This window comes from Bombina bombina, chromosome 8, assembly GCF_027579735.1.
Source record: "Bombina bombina isolate aBomBom1 chromosome 8, aBomBom1.pri, whole genome shotgun sequence".
NCBI lineage: Eukaryota > Metazoa > Chordata > Amphibia > Anura > Bombinatoridae > Bombina > Bombina bombina.
The window spans coordinates 217,385,365-217,402,705 of NC_069506.1; the positions used below are offsets into that span (position 1 = coordinate 217,385,365).

General features: G+C 39.2%; 1 protein-coding gene across 3 annotated transcripts in view; it reads left to right on the forward strand.

The window, feature by feature from the left end:
• PAFAH1B3 (platelet activating factor acetylhydrolase 1b catalytic subunit 3) overlaps positions 1–17,043 on the forward strand; it is a 45,858-nt gene extending 28,815 nt beyond the window's left edge. For all 3 annotated transcript variants that reach the window (XM_053689989.1, XM_053689990.1, XM_053689991.1), the window contains exons 2-6: positions 472–558; positions 10,246–10,335; positions 14,263–14,379; positions 16,008–16,130; positions 16,250–17,043. In XM_053689989.1, coding sequence (XP_053545964.1) covers positions 478–558; positions 10,246–10,335; positions 14,263–14,379; positions 16,008–16,130; positions 16,250–16,519 — 681 coding nt within the window. In that variant the 5' untranslated portion in view covers positions 472–477 and the 3' untranslated portion in view covers positions 16,520–17,043. The remainder of the gene's footprint in view (positions 1–471; positions 559–10,245; positions 10,336–14,262; positions 14,380–16,007; positions 16,131–16,249) is intronic.
• The last annotated feature ends 298 nt before the right edge of the window (positions 17,044–17,341 follow it).

Here is a 17,341-nt window from a genome sequence, read left to right on the forward strand (position 1 = left end):
ATGAAGAAAAATTGATAATAGGAGTAAATTAGGAAGTTGCTTAACATAGCATGCTCTATCTGAATCATGAAAGAAAACATTTGGGTTCAGTGTCCCTTTAATATAATAGAACTGCACTTCTAGAACACATTTACCCAGGAATAATCATGTTATCCAATATAAAAATAGAAGGAACTGTTTCATATTTTCCAGAAAGATTAATTTAAATCTTGGTTGGAGTGATATTTTCACTTCTATAATGCACATAATGTATTCATAGTTTCTAGTTCCCCTTTGTTTTATAGGTTCATAAATTGTGTATGAACATATGTAATTTACAGATGTGCACATCCATAAGCTTTGGTCCGGGGGGGGGGCGGGGGTTATGAGATGGCAACCTTTTCAGTAAAGGTTCCCAGTGTGTGCGTGTGTCTTTCTCTTTTTCTCTCTCTCTTTGTCTCTGTCTAATAAAGCTTATATTTACTTCTGCAGCCCATCATGAGTGACAGTGACATGAACCCAGCTGCTACCCCAACTCCAATGCCTGATACGCAAGGTGATGGGCGATGGATGTCTCTGGTGAGCTACTTACGCATATTACATGTGTTTAAAGCACAAATATACTATATCAGAACTTAAATGTTTACAAATGAGAACTACTAACAATTAGATTATGTGCATTAGCTCACCTTTATGTCACATTTGCTTATTGTGGATTCCCGTGTTGTGGCAGTGTAGGACACACGTTATCTTTTTACTTTTGGGGCACAAGCTCAATCATGTTGTGAACTGATGCAACTCAAAAGAGATCTAAATGCTGGTGCACCAAAAAATAAATCTACCATTCAAGAAGTTGCACTTCGATTGTTTTTAATGAGAAGCACTAAATACTTTTTAAGCCAACATCAAAATCTGATTTCTGTTTTGCAATCTGACACTTTATGCCCACCCATACCTCTGAAAGGTAGGTATGAGCTACCCACACAAAGCATACCATCATATTTTTTTTTACTTTTTTTATTTTAGTTTGCCAAAATAACAAAATATGAAACTCCACCATATGAAATTAAAAAAAAAATGTTTTATGCCATTTTCTATAACAAATAGCTTCATGGGAGTCGTCATTTCATAAAAATTTCACAAATTTATGTTCCCACATGTATCATCAAATCACCTTTCCAAAACTCCAATATTTAGAATGTTATACCTATATTCAATTATTAAAAAAAAAAAAAGTTATAAAATATTTAACCATAAAAATATTCGATAGTTTTTAAAATTGCACAAAAACCTTGATTTCCTATGAATATTTTAACCTATTTTCCCAATTATGCATGTTCCTAGCTTTGTCCAAACACACACACAAGGTAGCAAAAAATATATTAAAGGGATAGTAAAGATAAAATTAAACCTTCATGATTCAGATACAGCACGCAATTTTAAAAAACTTTCTAATTTATTTCTGTTATGAAATTTGCTTTGTTCTCTTGGTATATTTTATTGAAGAATAAAACTAGGTAGGCTCAGGAGTGCACGTGTCTTTAGTACTCTATGGCAGCAGTGTTTTGCAGCATTATTGTAGCTTTGTTATATAATGTTGCAAAACACTGATTCCATAGAGTACTAAAGACACGTGTACATTTCTGAGCTCTTATGAGCCTACCTAGTTTTACTGTTCAATAAAAGATATCAAGAGAACAAAGCAAATTTGATAACAGAAGTAAAATGAAAAGTTGTTTAAAATTGCGTGCTCTATCTGAACCATGAAATAAAACGTTTGACTTTACTGTCCCTTTTAAAAGAAAAAAAAAATGAACACACACAATAGTGGCATCAAAACTCATCCTATATGGGTTATTTGTATTAGTTCAGAGAAACCTTTATCTTATTAGCCTTGATATCAACAACACCGCAACATGAGGTTAGCTGTCACATGATCATTATTAATATGATTATCACTTGATAATTATAAGCACAAGAAACCCCTTATTTATATTGAGATATTTGTATAGTAAGTAGATGTGTGAACTTCAGCCACTAAAAATGCTGAAAAAGGAGGCCCCAAGCTGCATTCAGCTCTTTTCAGAGCCGTATTTATTCTTGTGAAAGTGCAGCACACTGAGATCTGTGCAAATCCAGATCAGATTTTGTTTCGCTTTAACAAGATGCTCGTGTCTAATTGTAAGCGAGCAATAAAGGCCTCTTAAAAATAACTGCCAGAAAAAACAAATTAGGACCTATTCTGTGAAGTGTTTATCATTCTAACCCAGCCGCCGGGCAAATACTGGACCACTAATTTGGAAGGAAAAAAAGGCCTTGTTGATTTCAATTAAGGGGTCTCAAGTCTCTTGATGTATTTTGGTGGGCGGTGGGGGATAGCCCACCCTATTGACATTGTTCTATTGTCAGGTGATTGTTTTTGCAATGGCTAACTTGGACTTCTCATTTAAAAGTGTTAGGTGCCCTATTATCGTACTTTGGGTTGTTGGGGAACTCCCCCTTTTCTAAACTGGGGTCTCGTATTCCTCTGTCATATGGGCAGAGGATATGGGCTCCCCCTAATCAAACATTGCAAAGGTGTGTGACGGGCCAGGTGATTACCGTTACTACAGTGATTATTTGACATTTCAAGGTTCCCCCTCACTTAAAAAAAGGGGAATTCCCTCTTTCACGTAAAGGGTTTCAAACACAATCAATTAAATCAGATTGTATCATAATTTAGATAAAAGGATGCAAATAACTTTTTATTTTTGTGTATTGGAAGTGGCAGCTCCTGGATTCTGAGCTTAAGGTATTTGAGTGTTGTCTTCCATGATTGATTTTGTAACCGCTTTCACCTACACCACTAGAATTCACTTTGTTTCTAGGGGGGATCTGATCTTCCTTTTTTCTTTTCCTTTTTTAAAAACAAAACAATAAAAACACATTGATCAGCTGCATCCTATGTGTAGACAAGTGACCCAGAGGGGAGACTGTACTTTTAAATTAGGGGTAATTTGTCCCTTAAGCACAAGCTGGGGGAATTACATTATGATCTCGCTCCAGCTCAGGGAAAACATCAGAATACCTGCAGGTAAATGCCATATTTAAGAGCAAGAGGCCCTCCTCTTTCAAATGAGGGGTATCATGTCCCTGGGAAGGGTCTTAGGACTGATATGGGCTTTCTTCCCTCCCCACCTGCGGCTTCAAAACAGAAAGAACTCCCTACTGGAAGCACTTTCTTGTTTCCTGTGACATCATCACATAAGTGGTGATGTCATGCGCACCCAGTACAACTGCAGATAAGGGTAAGCTGAAATACTTTATACTGATCCAGATACAAGCAGGGGATGCATATTTGTGTATACATTATCCCTAGGGACTCACTGACTAAGGACAAATGCCATAGCTTTGTTGGTGGATCAGGAGAAGAACATAGATTTATATATATATATATATATATATATATATATATATATATATATATATATATATATATATATATAACTTTATATGATGTCCTATTTCAAATGCAGCAGTGAAAACAAAAAATAACATTATTTTTAACTTCAGCAGCAAAACTCAAAACCTGGGCATCATTATTATCCCAGCATATTGGGCATTATATTGTCCCCCAGACCATTGTTTCTCAACCGCAGTCCTCAAGTACCTCCAACAGGCCAGGTTTTCATTATAGCTCAACTAGTGCACAGGTGAAATAATCAGCTTATGTGTGAGAGCAAGTTAGTAACCATGATGTTATTGCTCAGCTGATTACTTCACTTGTGCACTGGTTCAGCTATAATGTTGGGGGTACTTGAGGACCACGGTTGAAAAACACTGCCCCAGACCACCCTCCTCTTTAAACCTTCTGCAAATAAAAAGTAATGCAACTCACCATCTCAAAAAACCTTACCCATCCGACTACCCAGTGTACACTAACTGTAACAGCCCCTTCCACTAGTTTAAGCCACTATACATTATTACCATAGTTACCTAGTTAATTAGTCCACACCAGTGATTGCTTCCAGCCATAAACCATCATAACTACAATTCATCACATTAAGCCTTTCTCTCTTTGCACTCCTTGCATTATGATGGGAGTTTTGTTGTATTCACAGGGGATGTCGGATACTGCACTAGTACAGAATTTAAAAAAAGTTATCTTTAAATCAAATTTGTTTCTGTGATCTTGTCCGCTAAACATTCGCTGAACTGGACTCCCATTAAATTACAGTGTGTATAGGGGTATTGTTTGTGTTCTTTACACAACTTCTCTGTAACCTGTTAAGAACCAATTATGGCATTTATATTCTTATTTTAATAATGCATTTTAGCCACAGTTACAAGCACTGCTAATCACAGCTCTACAAGCCATATTCACCTTGTTCATCAATTTAAGTAGAGGTTTTATTTATTTCTCCAACATTGGTGTGTCCGGTCCACGGCGTCATCCTTACTTGTGGGATATTCTCTTCCCCAACAGGAAATGGCAAACAGTCCCAGCAAAGCTGGTCACATGATCCCTCCTAGGCTCCGCCCACCCCAGTCATTCTCTTTGCCGTTGCACAGGCAACATCTCCACGGAGATGGTTAAGAGTTTTTTGGTGTTTAAATGTAGTTTTATTCTTCTATCAAGTGTTTGTTATTTTAAAATAGTGCTGGTATGTACTATTTACTCTGAAACAGAAAAGGATGAAGATTTCTGTTTGTAAGAGGAAGATGATTTTAGCACAGTAACTAAAATCGATTGCTGTTTCCACACAGGACTGTTGAGATGAAGTAACTTCAGTTGGGGGAAACAGTTAGCAGTCTTTTCTGCTTAAGGTATGACTAGCCATATTTCTAACAAGACCATGTAATGCTGGAAGGCTGTCATTTCCCCTCATGGGGACCGGTAAGCCATTTTCTTAGTTAAACATAAAAGAATAAAGGGCTTTAAAAAGGGCTTAAAAACTGGTAGACATTTTTCTGGGCTAAAACAATTGCTTTACTAGGCATATTATGCAGATTCTAACTAATTATTGGTATTATAAACTTGGGGAATGTTTAGAAAAACGGCAGGCACTGTGTTGGACACCTTTTTCAGATGGGGGCCTTTCTAGTTATAGACAGAGCCTCATTCTGGGACTGTATAGGGGTTAAATGTAAAAACGGCTCCGGTTCCGTTAATTTAAGGGTTAAAGCTCTGAAATTTGGTGTGCAATACTTTTAATGCTTTAAGACACTGTGGTGAAATTTTGGTGAATTTTGAACAATTCCTTCATACTTTTTCACATATTAAGTAATAAAGTGTTTTCAGTTTGAAATTTAAAGTGACAGTAACGGTTTTATTTTAAAACGTTTTTTGTGCTTTGTTGACAAGTTTAAGCCTGTTTAACATGTCTGTACCATCAGATAAGCTATGTTCTATATGTATGAAAGCCAATGTGTCTCCCCATTTAAATTTATGTGATAATTGTGCCATAGTGTCCAAACAAAGTAAGGACAGTAATGCCACAGATAATGATATTGCCCAAGATGATTCCTCAAATGAGGGGAGTAAACATGATACTACATCATCCCCTACTGTGTCTACACCAGTTATGCCCACACAGGAGGCCCCTAGTACATCTAGTGCGCCAATACTTATTACCATGCAACAATTAACGGCTGTAATGGATAACTCCATAGCAAATCTTTTATCCAAAATGCCTACTTATCAGAGAAAGCGCGATTGCTCTGTTTTAAACACTGAAGAGCAAGAGGACGCTGATGATAACTGTTCTGACATACCCTCACACCAATCTCAAGGGGCCATGAGGGAGGTTTTGTCTGATGGAGAAATTTCAGATTCAGGAAAAATTTCTCATCAAGCTGAACCTGATGTTGTGACATTTAAATTTAAATTAGAACATCTCCGCGCACTGCTTAAGGAGGTGTTATCTACTCTGGATGATTGTGACAATTTGGTCATTCCAGAGAAATTATGTAAGATGGACAAGTTCCTAGAGTTTCCGGTGCCCCCCGACGCTTTTCCTATACCCAAGCGGGTGGCGGACATAGTAAATAAAGAGTGGGAAAGGCCCGGCATACCTTTTGTTCCCCCCCCCTATATTTAAGAAATTATTTCCTATAGTCGACCCCAGAAAGGACTTATGGCAGACAGTCCCCAAGGTCGAGGGGGCGGTTTCTACTCTAAACAAACGCACTACTATTCCTATCGAAGATAGTTGTGCTTTCAAAGATCCTATGGATAAGAAATTAGAGGGTTTGCTTAAAAAGATTTTTGTACAGCAAGGTTACCTTCTACAACCAATTTCATGCATTGTTCCTGTCACTACGGCAGCGTGTTTCTGGTTCGAGGAACTAGAAAAATCGCTCATTAAAGAATCTTCGTATGAGGAGGTTATGGACAGAGTTCAAGCACTTAAATTGGCTAACTCTTTTGTTTTAGATGCCGCTTTGCAATTAGCTAGATTAGCGGCGAAAAATTCAGGGTTTGCTGTCGTGGCGCGCAGAGTGCTTTGGCTAAAGTCTTGGTCAGCGGATGTGTCTTCCAAGACAAAATTGCTTAACATTCCTTTCAAAGGTAAAACATTATTTGGACCTGATTTGAAAGAGATTATTTCAGACATCACTGGGGGAAAGGGCCACGCCCTCCCACAGGATAGGTCTTTTAAGGCTAATAATAAGCCTAATTTTCATCCCTTTCGCAGAAACGGACCAGTCTCTAATTCTGTATCCTCTAAGCAAGAGGGTAATACTTCACAACCCAAACCAGCCTGGAAACCAATGCAAGGCTGGAACAAGGGTAAGCAGGCCAAGAAGCCTACCACTGCTACCAAAACAGCATGAAGGGATAGCCCCCGATCCGGGACCGGATCTAGTGGGGGGCAGACTTTCTCTCTTTGCTCAGGCTTGGGCAAGAGATGTTCAGGATCCTTGGGCGCTAGAAATAGTTTCTCAAGGTTATCTCCTGGAATTCAAGGAACTACCCCCAAGGGCAAGGTTCCACAGGTCTCAATTATCTTCAAACCAAATAAAGAGACAGGCATTCTTACATTGTGTAGAAGACCTGTTAAAGATGGGAGTGATACATCCAGTTCCAATAAGAGAACAAGGAATGGGATTTTATTCCAATCTGTTCATAGTTCCCAAAAAAGAGGGAACATACAGGCCAATTTTGGATCTAAAGATCCTAAACAAATTTCTCAGGGTACCATCGTTCAAAATGGAAACTATTCGAACGATCCTACCTACTATCCAGGAAAATCAATTTATGACTACCGTGGATTTAAAGGATGCGTACCTACATATTCCTATCCACAAGGAACATCATCAGTTCCTAAGGTTCGCTTTTCTGGACAAGCATTACCAGTTTGTGGCACTTCCATTTGGATTAGCCACTGCTCCAAGGATTTTCACAAAGGTACTAGGGTCCCTTCTAGCGGTTCTAAGACCAAGGGGCATTGCAGTAGTACCTTACTTGGATGACATCCTGATTCAAGCGTCGTCCCTGTCAAAAGCAAAGGCTCATACGGACATCGTCCTAGCCTTTCTCAGATCTCACGGATGGAAGGTGAACAAAGAAAAAAGTTCTCTGTCCCCGTCAACAAGAGTTCCCTTCTTGGGAACAATAATAGATTCCTTAGAAATGAGGATTTTTCTGACAGAGGTCAGAAAATCAAAACTTCTAAGCTCTTGTCAAGTACTTCATTCTGTTCCTCGTCCTTCCATAGCGCAGTGCATGGAAGTAATAGGATTGATGGTTGCAACAATGGACATAGTTCCTTTTGCACGAATTCATCTAAGACCATTACAACTGTGCATGCTCAGACAGTGGAATGGGGATTATACAGACTTGTCTCCGACGATTCAAGTAGATCAAAAGACCAGAGATTCACTCCGTTGGTGGCTGACCCTGGACAATCTGTCACAGGGAATGAGCTTCCGCAGACCAGAGTGGGTCATTGTCACGACCGACGCCAGCCTAGTGGGCTGGGGCGCGGTCTGGGAATCCCTGAAAGCTCAGGGTCTATGGTCTCGGGAAGAGTCTCTTCTCCCGATAAACATTCTGGAACTGAGAGCGATATTCAATGCTCTCAGAGCTTGGCCTCAACTAGCAAAGGCCAAATTCATAAGGTTTCAGTCAGACAACATGACGACCGTTGCATATATCAATCATCAGGGGGGAACAAGGACTTCCCTGGCGATGAAAGAAGTGACCAAGATAATTCAATGGGCGGAGGATCACTCCTGCCACTTGTCTGCGATCCACATCCCAGGAGTGGAAAATTGGGAAGCGGATTTTCTGAGTCGTCAGACATTCCATCCGGGGGAGTGGGAACTCCATCCGGAAATCTTTGCCCAAATAACTCAATTATGGGGCATTCCAGACATGGATCTGATGGCGTCTCGTCAAAACTTCAAGGTTCCTTGCTACGGGTCCAGATCCAGGGATCCCAAGGCGACCCTAGTAGATGCACTAGTAGCACCTTGGACCTTCAACCTAGCTTATGTATTCCCACCGTTTCCTCTCATCCCCAGGCTGGTAGCCAGGATCAATCAGGAGAGGGCCTCAGTGATCTTGATAGCTCCTGCGTGGCCACGCAGGACTTGGTATGCAGACCTGGTGAATATGTCATCGGCTCCACCATGGAAGCTACCTTTGAGACAGGACCTTCTTGTTCAGGGTCCATTCGAACATCCGAATCTGGTTTCCCTCCAACTGACGGCTTGGAGATTGAACGCTTGATTTTATCAAAGCGTGGGTTTTCAGATTCTGTAATAGATACTCTGATTCAGGCTAGAAAGCCTGTAACTAGAAAAATTTACCATAAAATATGGAAAAAATATATCTGTTGGTGTGAATCTAAAGGATTCCCATGGAACAAGATAAAAATTCCTAAGATTCTATCCTTTCTACAAGAAGGTTTGGAGAAAGGATTATCTGCAAGTTCTCTGAAGGGACAGATCTCTGCTTTATCTGTTTTACTTCACAAAAGACTGGCAGCTGTGCCAGATGTTCAAGCATTTGTTCAGGCTCTGGTTAGGATCAAGCCTGTTTACAGACCTTTGACTCCTCCCTGGAGTCTAAATCTAGTTCTTTCAGTTCTTCAAGGGGTTCCGTTTGAACCCTTACATTCCGTAGATATTAAGTTATTATCTTGGAAAGTTTTGTTTTTGGTTGCAATTTCTTCTGCTAGAAGAGTTTCAGAGTTATCTGCTCTGCAGTGTTCTCCGCCCTATCTGGTGTTCCATGCAGATAAGGTGGTTTTGCGTACTAAGCCTGGTTTTCTTCCGAAAGTTGTTTCCAACAAAAATATTAACCAGGAGATAGTTGTACCTTCTTTGTGTCCGAATCCAGTTTCAAAGAAGGAACGTTTGTTACACAATTTGGACGTAGTCCGTGCTCTAAAATTCTATTTAGAGGCTACTAAAGATTTCAGACAAACATCTTCCTTGTTTGTTGTTTATTCTGGTAAAAGGAGAGGTCAAAAAGCGACTTCTACCTCTCTTTCCTTTTGGCTTAAAAGCATTATCCGATTGGCTTATGAGACTGCCGGACGGCAGCCTCCTGAAAGAATCACAGCTCACTCCACTAGGGCTGTGGCTTCCACATGGGCCTTCAAGAACGAGGCTTCTGTTGACCAGATATGTAAGGCAGCGACTTGGTCTTCACTGCACACTTTTGCCAAATTTTACAAATTTGATACTTTTGCTTCTTCGGAGGCTATTTTTGGGAGAAAGGTTTTGCAAGCCGTGGTGCCTTCCATTTAGGTGACCTGATTTGCTCCCTCCCTTCATCCGTGTCCTAAAGCTTTGGTATTGGTTCCCACAAGTAAGGATGACGCCGTGGACCGGACACACCAATGTTGGAGAAAACAGAATTTATGCTTACCTGATAAATTACTTTCTCCAACGGTGTGTCCGGTCCACGGCCCGCCCTGGTTTTTTAATCAGGTCTGATGAATTATTTTCTCTAACTACAGTCACCACGGTATCATATGGTTTCTCCTATATATATTTCCTCCTGTCCGTCGGTCGAATGACTGGGGTGGGCGGAGCCTAGGAGGGATCATGTGACCAGCTTTGCTGGGACTCTTTGCCATTTCCTGTTGGGGAAGAGAATATCCCACAAGTAAGGATGACGCCGTGGACCGGACACACCGTTGGAGAAAGTAATTTATCAGGTAAGCATAAATTCTGTTTTTGTTTAATATATGCTGCTTGTTATTCAGCTCCCAGTGTGTATATAAAGTCACAACTACACTATAAATATCTTGTATATTTTTGTTTTTTCAGCACGAGCATTTTGTGGCTGACTGCAAAGACAAAGAACCAGAAGTGTTGTTCGTAGGAGACTCCAATGTACAACTCCTCCATCAGCTTGAAGTGAGTGTATCCTCAAGATCTAAGTGATGTATTGCACTACAATCCTTTGTTTAAGTGCTACAAAGTGTTAATGTCACAGAAAATAAATTAACAAAACTGTTGTGCTGTGTTTTCATAATGTTGCGTATCTACATCTTTGATTGTGTGATGCAACTTCACTCTTTTTTGGTCTGTTTGCCTGTCCTTTGGATACTAGTTTTACACTCACCAGCCACTTTATTAGGTACACCTGTTCAATTGCTTGGTAACACAAATTGCTAATCGGCCAAACACATGGCAGCAACTCAATGCATTTAGGCATCTAGAGATGGTGATAGACGACTTGCTGAAGTTCAAACCGAGCATCAGAATGGGGCAGAAAGGGGATTTAAGTGACTTTCAAAATGGCATAGTTGTTGGTGCCAGGCGGGCTGGTCTAAGTATTTCAAAAACTGCTGATCTACTAGGATTTTCACGCACAACCATCTCTAGGGTTTACAGAGAATGGCCTGAAATAGAGAAAATATCCAGTGAGCGGCAGTTGTGTGGACAAAAATGCCTTGTTGATGTCAGAGGAGAATGACAGAATGATAGAAAAGCAACAGTAACTCAAATAACCACTTGTTAAAACCAAGGTATGCAGAATACCATATGTAGCAGAAGACCACGCCGGGTGCCACTCCTGTCGGCTAAGAACAGGAAACTGAGGCTACAATTTGCACAGGTTTACCAAATTTGGACAATAGAAGATTGGAAAAACGTTGCCTGGTCTGAGTCTCGATTTCAGCTGCGACATTCAGGTGGTAGGGGCAGAATTTGGCGTAAACAACATGAATGCATGGATCCATTCTGCCTTGTATCAACGGTTCAGGCTGCTGGTGGTGTAATGGTGTGGGGGATATTGTCTTGGCACACTTTGGCACCCTTAGTACCAATTGAGCATTGTTTAAACGTCACGGCCTACCTGAGTATTGTTGCTGACCATGTCCATCCCTTTATGACAACAGTGTACCCATCTTCTGACGGCTACTACCAGCAGGATGATGCACCATGTTACAAAGCTCAAATCATCTCTAACTGGTTTCTTGAACCTGACAATGAGTTCACTGTACTCCAATGGCCTCCACAGTCACCAGATCTCAATTCAATAGAGCACCTTTGGGATGAGGTGAAACGGGAGAATCTCATCATGGTTCTGCAGCAACTGCTTGATGCTATCATGTCAATATGGACCAAAATCTCTGAGGAATGTTTCCAACACCTTGAATCTATGCCACTAAGAATTAAGGCAGTTCTGAAGGCAAACGGGGATCGAACCCGGTACTAGCAAGGTGTAACTAAGAAAGTGGCCAGTGAGTAGTGTGTGTGTGTGTGTATATATAATATATATGTGTGTGTGTGTGTGTATGTATGTATGTTTGTATGTGTATATGTGTGTGTGTATGTATATGTGTGTGTATATATATATATATATATATATATATATATATATATATATATATATATATATATATATATATATATATATATATATATATACATACAGGTAGCCCTCAGTTTACGCCGGGGTTAGGTTCCAGAAGGAATGGTTGTAAATTGAAACCCAGTTTATAATGTAAGTCAATGGGAAGTGAGGGAGATAGGTTCCAGGCCCCTCTCAAAATTGTCATAAGTAACACCAAATACATTATTTTTAAAGCTTTGAAATGAAGACTTTAAATGCTAAACAGCATTATAAACCTAATAAAATAATCATACAACACAGATTTCACTTGCATTTTTCTGCAGTTATTTCTATGCATTCCAATCTGGACTGATTTATAGACAGGAAGATCTTGTTCCTTTGAAATCTGCTTGATAGCTCAGGTCTGGTTAAACTGATTAATTTCAGCTTGCTTGGCTTTGCTGCAACACAAGCGGACAGCTCCACCTACTGGCTATTTTAATAAATGCACTGCTTCTCAATGCTTTTCAATAGCAGTCACATGACTGGAAAAAAAGGTTGTTATTCTGAAACGGTGTAAATTGAACCGTTGTAAAACGAGGGCCACCTGTGTGTGTGTGTGTATATATATATATATATATATATATATATATATATATATATATATATATATATTCCAAAGAAATATCTTGCACCCAGTTTCTTCAATAGCGATGTTACCACTTTATTCACATATTGTGGCACACTTCACATCCAAATACATCCAACGTTTTGGTCCTCCACCTGGGACCTTTATCAAAAAGAAAGCAAAGATATGGCACCCTATAGTATACAGGAGCATTGCTTGTAAATGCACATTCATGTGAAATAGAGGAAAACAATTCTACTGCCCCCTCCCCAATTAAACAACAACCCATTTGTGTATTAAAAGACACCAAATCCATTTGCTGTCATTTTATTTTTTTAGCTCCCAAATAGACAAAACCCAAAACCAATAAAAAAACAATGAAAACCCAAACGAACCCTGGGATATTGCATGATTTCAAAATTAGGTTTAGTACCTAATGCTTTTTTTCGCTTCAACAACTATATGAATTGACATCCAGAATTAATAATTTCATTTCATCTTGGTTTTATAATTATGTTGTAACCTGCAAACAATAAATAAACATTTAAATGATCATATTTTATTTCTGTACAAGTTTCATAGTTTACAATTCTGATTTAATCTTTGATTTTAATTTTTAATCAGAAACATCTGGTTTATTTAATGTGTGTACTAAATATGTGCAAAATATCAACCTTTTAAGGCCATTATGGTGTTCTATTCTGTCTAAACCGTGCTGGGCTTTAGCGCAGTTAGGACGGAATAGAACGTTCTAGCCGTTTTGCTGTCCTGAAGCCAACCGAACTTTCTGTATTTTGGTCCTCCACCTGGGACCTTTATCAAAAGTCCCAGGTGCAGGACAGAAACGTTGGATGTGAAGTGTGCCACAATATGTGAATAAAGTGGTAACATCGCTATTATAGAAACCGGGTGCAAGTTATTTATTTGGAGTGTGTTTGGAGAATCTGCACCGGCCATTGTTACCTTACAGGGAGTGCTAAGGTTATATATACACACACACACACACATTATTAACATTGTTTCATAACAAAAAATGTGTAACTTAAAGGGACAGTCTACTTGAACATTTTTATTGTTTTATAAAGATAGATAATCCCTTTATTACTCATTCCCTAGTTTTGCATAACCAGCACTGTGATATTATTACCTCTGTAAATATCTTGTATTTAAGCCTCTGCCGACTGCCTCCTTATCTCAGTGATTTTGACAGACATGCATTTTAGCCAATCAGTGCCGACACCTAAATAACTCCACAGGAGTTAGTACAATGTTATCTATATGGCACACATGAACTAGCGCTGTCTAACTGAACAACTGTCAAAATGCACTGAGATAAGAGGCGGTTTTCAACGGTTTAGAAATCTGTTTGAGCCTACCTAGATTAAGCTTTCAAAAAAGAATACCAAGAGAGCAAAGCAAAGTTGATGATAAAAGAAAATTGGAAAGTTGTTTAAAATTGCATGCGCTATCTGAATCATGAAAGTTTAATTTTGACTAGACTGTTCCTTTAACCACAAAAGCACATAGAGCCCTTGTCAGTTTTACAGTAATGGCTGAGCAAATCAAACTGAAATAATCTGTGGTGAATCAGGGTTTGCACATCAGTGTGCATCGTAATACAATTCCAAGCGTTATTGCAATAAAGAGTTCTTTGCAAAAAAATGCTTGCTGGTGCCAATCTGGCTGAAGGCCACTTGCCATTTCTTCAAATGCTTATGCCAACCATGTTCTATAGAGCTTATGTGTGAGATAAATGTACTGGTATGTGGCTTATGGCTGGGTCAACACCAGATTGCATACTTACCTCTCTGAGCACTTCTAACAGGAACAAATACATGTACAATATACATACAAGTTTATATTTTTCCCCCAACAGATCTGGAGAGAGCTCTTTTCCCCGCTCCATGCTTTGAATTTTGGAGGTTGTGGTGATGGTACTCAGCATGTTCTATGGAGGCTGGAAAATGGAGAACTGGAACACTTGAAACCCAAGGTAAATCTTTCTGCCTTAGGATACTCACTCTAAATGTTTGTGACGTTTTAGCATAAAGAAACTGCAAACCTTTATCCTTTTAATGCCGTTATGGCATTCTATTCCGTCCTAACCGCGCTGGGCTTTAGTGCCGTTAGGACGGAATAGAACATTCTAGCCGTTTGGCTGTCCTGAAGCCAACCGAGCTTCCTGGATGCGATCACGGTCTGGAGGGCGTGCCTAGCGTCATAGGGACGCCCCCGACCCAGTCCCATAACTGAAATCTCGTGATCGCATGCACGATCGCGGGATTTCAATTTGTCTACATCGGAAAGGTTTGTTTCTAATCATCTATTTTACCTGCTGGAGTATATTAAATTGTTTACAAATAGCTCCTTTTAGCTTATTTCGGCAACAATAAACCTAAATAAAAAAACAATTCCACCCATTTTATACTCTCCAGCTGGTATAAACAGTTATTTGAAACGGGTACAGTGTGCTGTAAAATTGTTTAATGACCCCACCATTGTTATCTTGTGATGTTTTACATAGGTGTGTTAAATAGATGATGTAAAAAAAAGAAAGCAAAGATATGGCACCCTATAGTATACAGGAGCATTGCTTGTAAATGCACATTCATGTGAAATAGAGGAAAACAATTCTACTGCCCCCTCCCCAATTAAACAACAACCCATTTGTGTATTAAAAGACACCAAATCCATTTGCTGTCATTTTATTTTTTTAGCTCCCAAATAGACAAAACCCAAAACCAATAAAAAAAACAATGAAAACCCAAACGAACCCTGGGATATTGCATGATTTCAAAATTAGGTTTAGTACCTAATGCTTTTTTTCGCTTCAACAACTATATGAATTGACATCCAGAATTAATAATTTCATTTCATCTTGGTTTTATAATTATGTTGTAACCTGCAAACAATAAATAAACATTTAAATGATCATATTTTATTTCTGTACAAGTTTCATAGTTTACAATTCTGATTTAATCTTTGATTTTAATTTTTAATCAGAAACATCTGGTTTATTTAATGTGTGTACTAAATATGTGCAAAATATCAACCTTTTAAGGCCATTATGGTGTTCTATTCTGTCTAAACCGTGCTGGGCTTTAGCGCAGTTAGGACGGAATAGAACGTTCTAGCCGTTTTGCTGTCCTGAAGCCAACCGAACTTTCTGTATGCGATCGCGGTCTGGAGGGCATGCTTAGCATCATAGGGACACCCCCCTGACCTGATACCATCATTGAAATAGTGTGCACGAGCACAGGATTTCAATTTGTTTACATCGGAACGTTGTTCCGATGTAGACAAATTAACCTGGTCGTCAAAAGGGTTAACATTAAAAATGTTTTATGTAAACTGGCTTGAAAAATGGAAATAGTGATAACCCATTTTATGAACACCGGACAGACGGATATTTGCGTTGTTGTAGTATGTTGTTTCCTGTAGCCTAAGTTAGCTGTACCATTTATTTTTGAGGACTATTTTATAGACCAGATGAACAGGACATTTGTACAATAGGTGAGCAGTGCATGTACAGGGTCACAGTGTCTTTTACATGGAAACATTACATGCAAATAGAACATGTTTTCTTTCTAAGGAATGCTCAGAAATCTTTGTTTTCCTCAGATCATTGTCCTATGGGTTGGTACATATAACCAGGGACACAGTGCGGAGCAGATTGCAGGTGGGATCCAGGCTATTGCACGGTGCATACAACGAAGGCAACCGCAAGCAAAAATTGTTATTGTGGTAAGGAGTCATTTTTGGATCCACACTTTTCACCTTGTTTCTTTATCCATCACACATCTTTTCTGCTTGTTGCAGCTATATAACCCGTATATATGAATTTCTCTGTTGTATCCCTATAGAGTTTGCTTCCAAGAGGTAAGAATCCCAATCCACTGAGAGACCGAAACAGGCAGGTGAATGAGCTTCTGAAGGAGCTGCTTCTTGCAGTGCCCAATTCAATGCTCCTAGACATCGACCCAGGCTTTGTGCACACGGATGGCACCATCAGTCACAATGACATGTTTGATTATCTGCACTTGAGCCGTTTTGGATACTCACGTGTGTGCCAGATACTGCACCGCACACTGCTGCAGCTCCTGGAGGGCAAGGAGACACCCACTGAGCAATAACCACCAGGACAGAAGGGGGCATTAAAGTATCTGGAGATCTACCCTTGTGAGAAGTCTGGGAATATTTGCCAAGTAATTACCATAGGGAATTGGCAGTAAATACTGTTGTGCAGACACAAGCTGAAAAATCTGTCTCAATGTGAAGGAGTAAATGGCATGCACAAAATTATACGTAACCAGGTGACTAATACATTACGTGCAACACAAGGTGTGTATTGTGGGACCACCATTCCCCAACCCCCAGATACCTCCAGCTTCTGGGGAGAGATGGACTTATTCAATTACCAATTATGTAAGATATTGTTCTTCCTTTTTTGTTTTTATTTTCCTTGTACAGTGCTTGTTAAATGTTTTTTTTCACTCTTGTGTATTTCAGTGGAGATAGACTGTTATTGTTCATTAGTGTTAGAAATGACTAGTTATGTGTAGACAAATCTATTACCCATGTATGTGACGTTCCACATGTCCTATGCAGTGACTCATTTAGAACCATAACTAAATAAACCTGTTGTGGATTCACAGAACATATCCTGCTTCATTATAAGTTTATAGTGATGGTTTTTTAACTACTTTATACCAATTGGGAAAAATAATAGTATATAGAATTCATGAAAATAAGCTGATGCTCTTAAAATATCTATAAAATAAATAAAAATTAAACCAATAAATGTAACCTATATCAGAGAAAAAAAACAGTGATTACAATTGATGTATTGGTTTCAAGATGTATTAAAAATCTAATAATTGTAAATCTAATACTATTAAAGTGAAGGTCAACTTCACGCAACTGCCCCACGGCATTGGATAGACTTTGTAAAATTA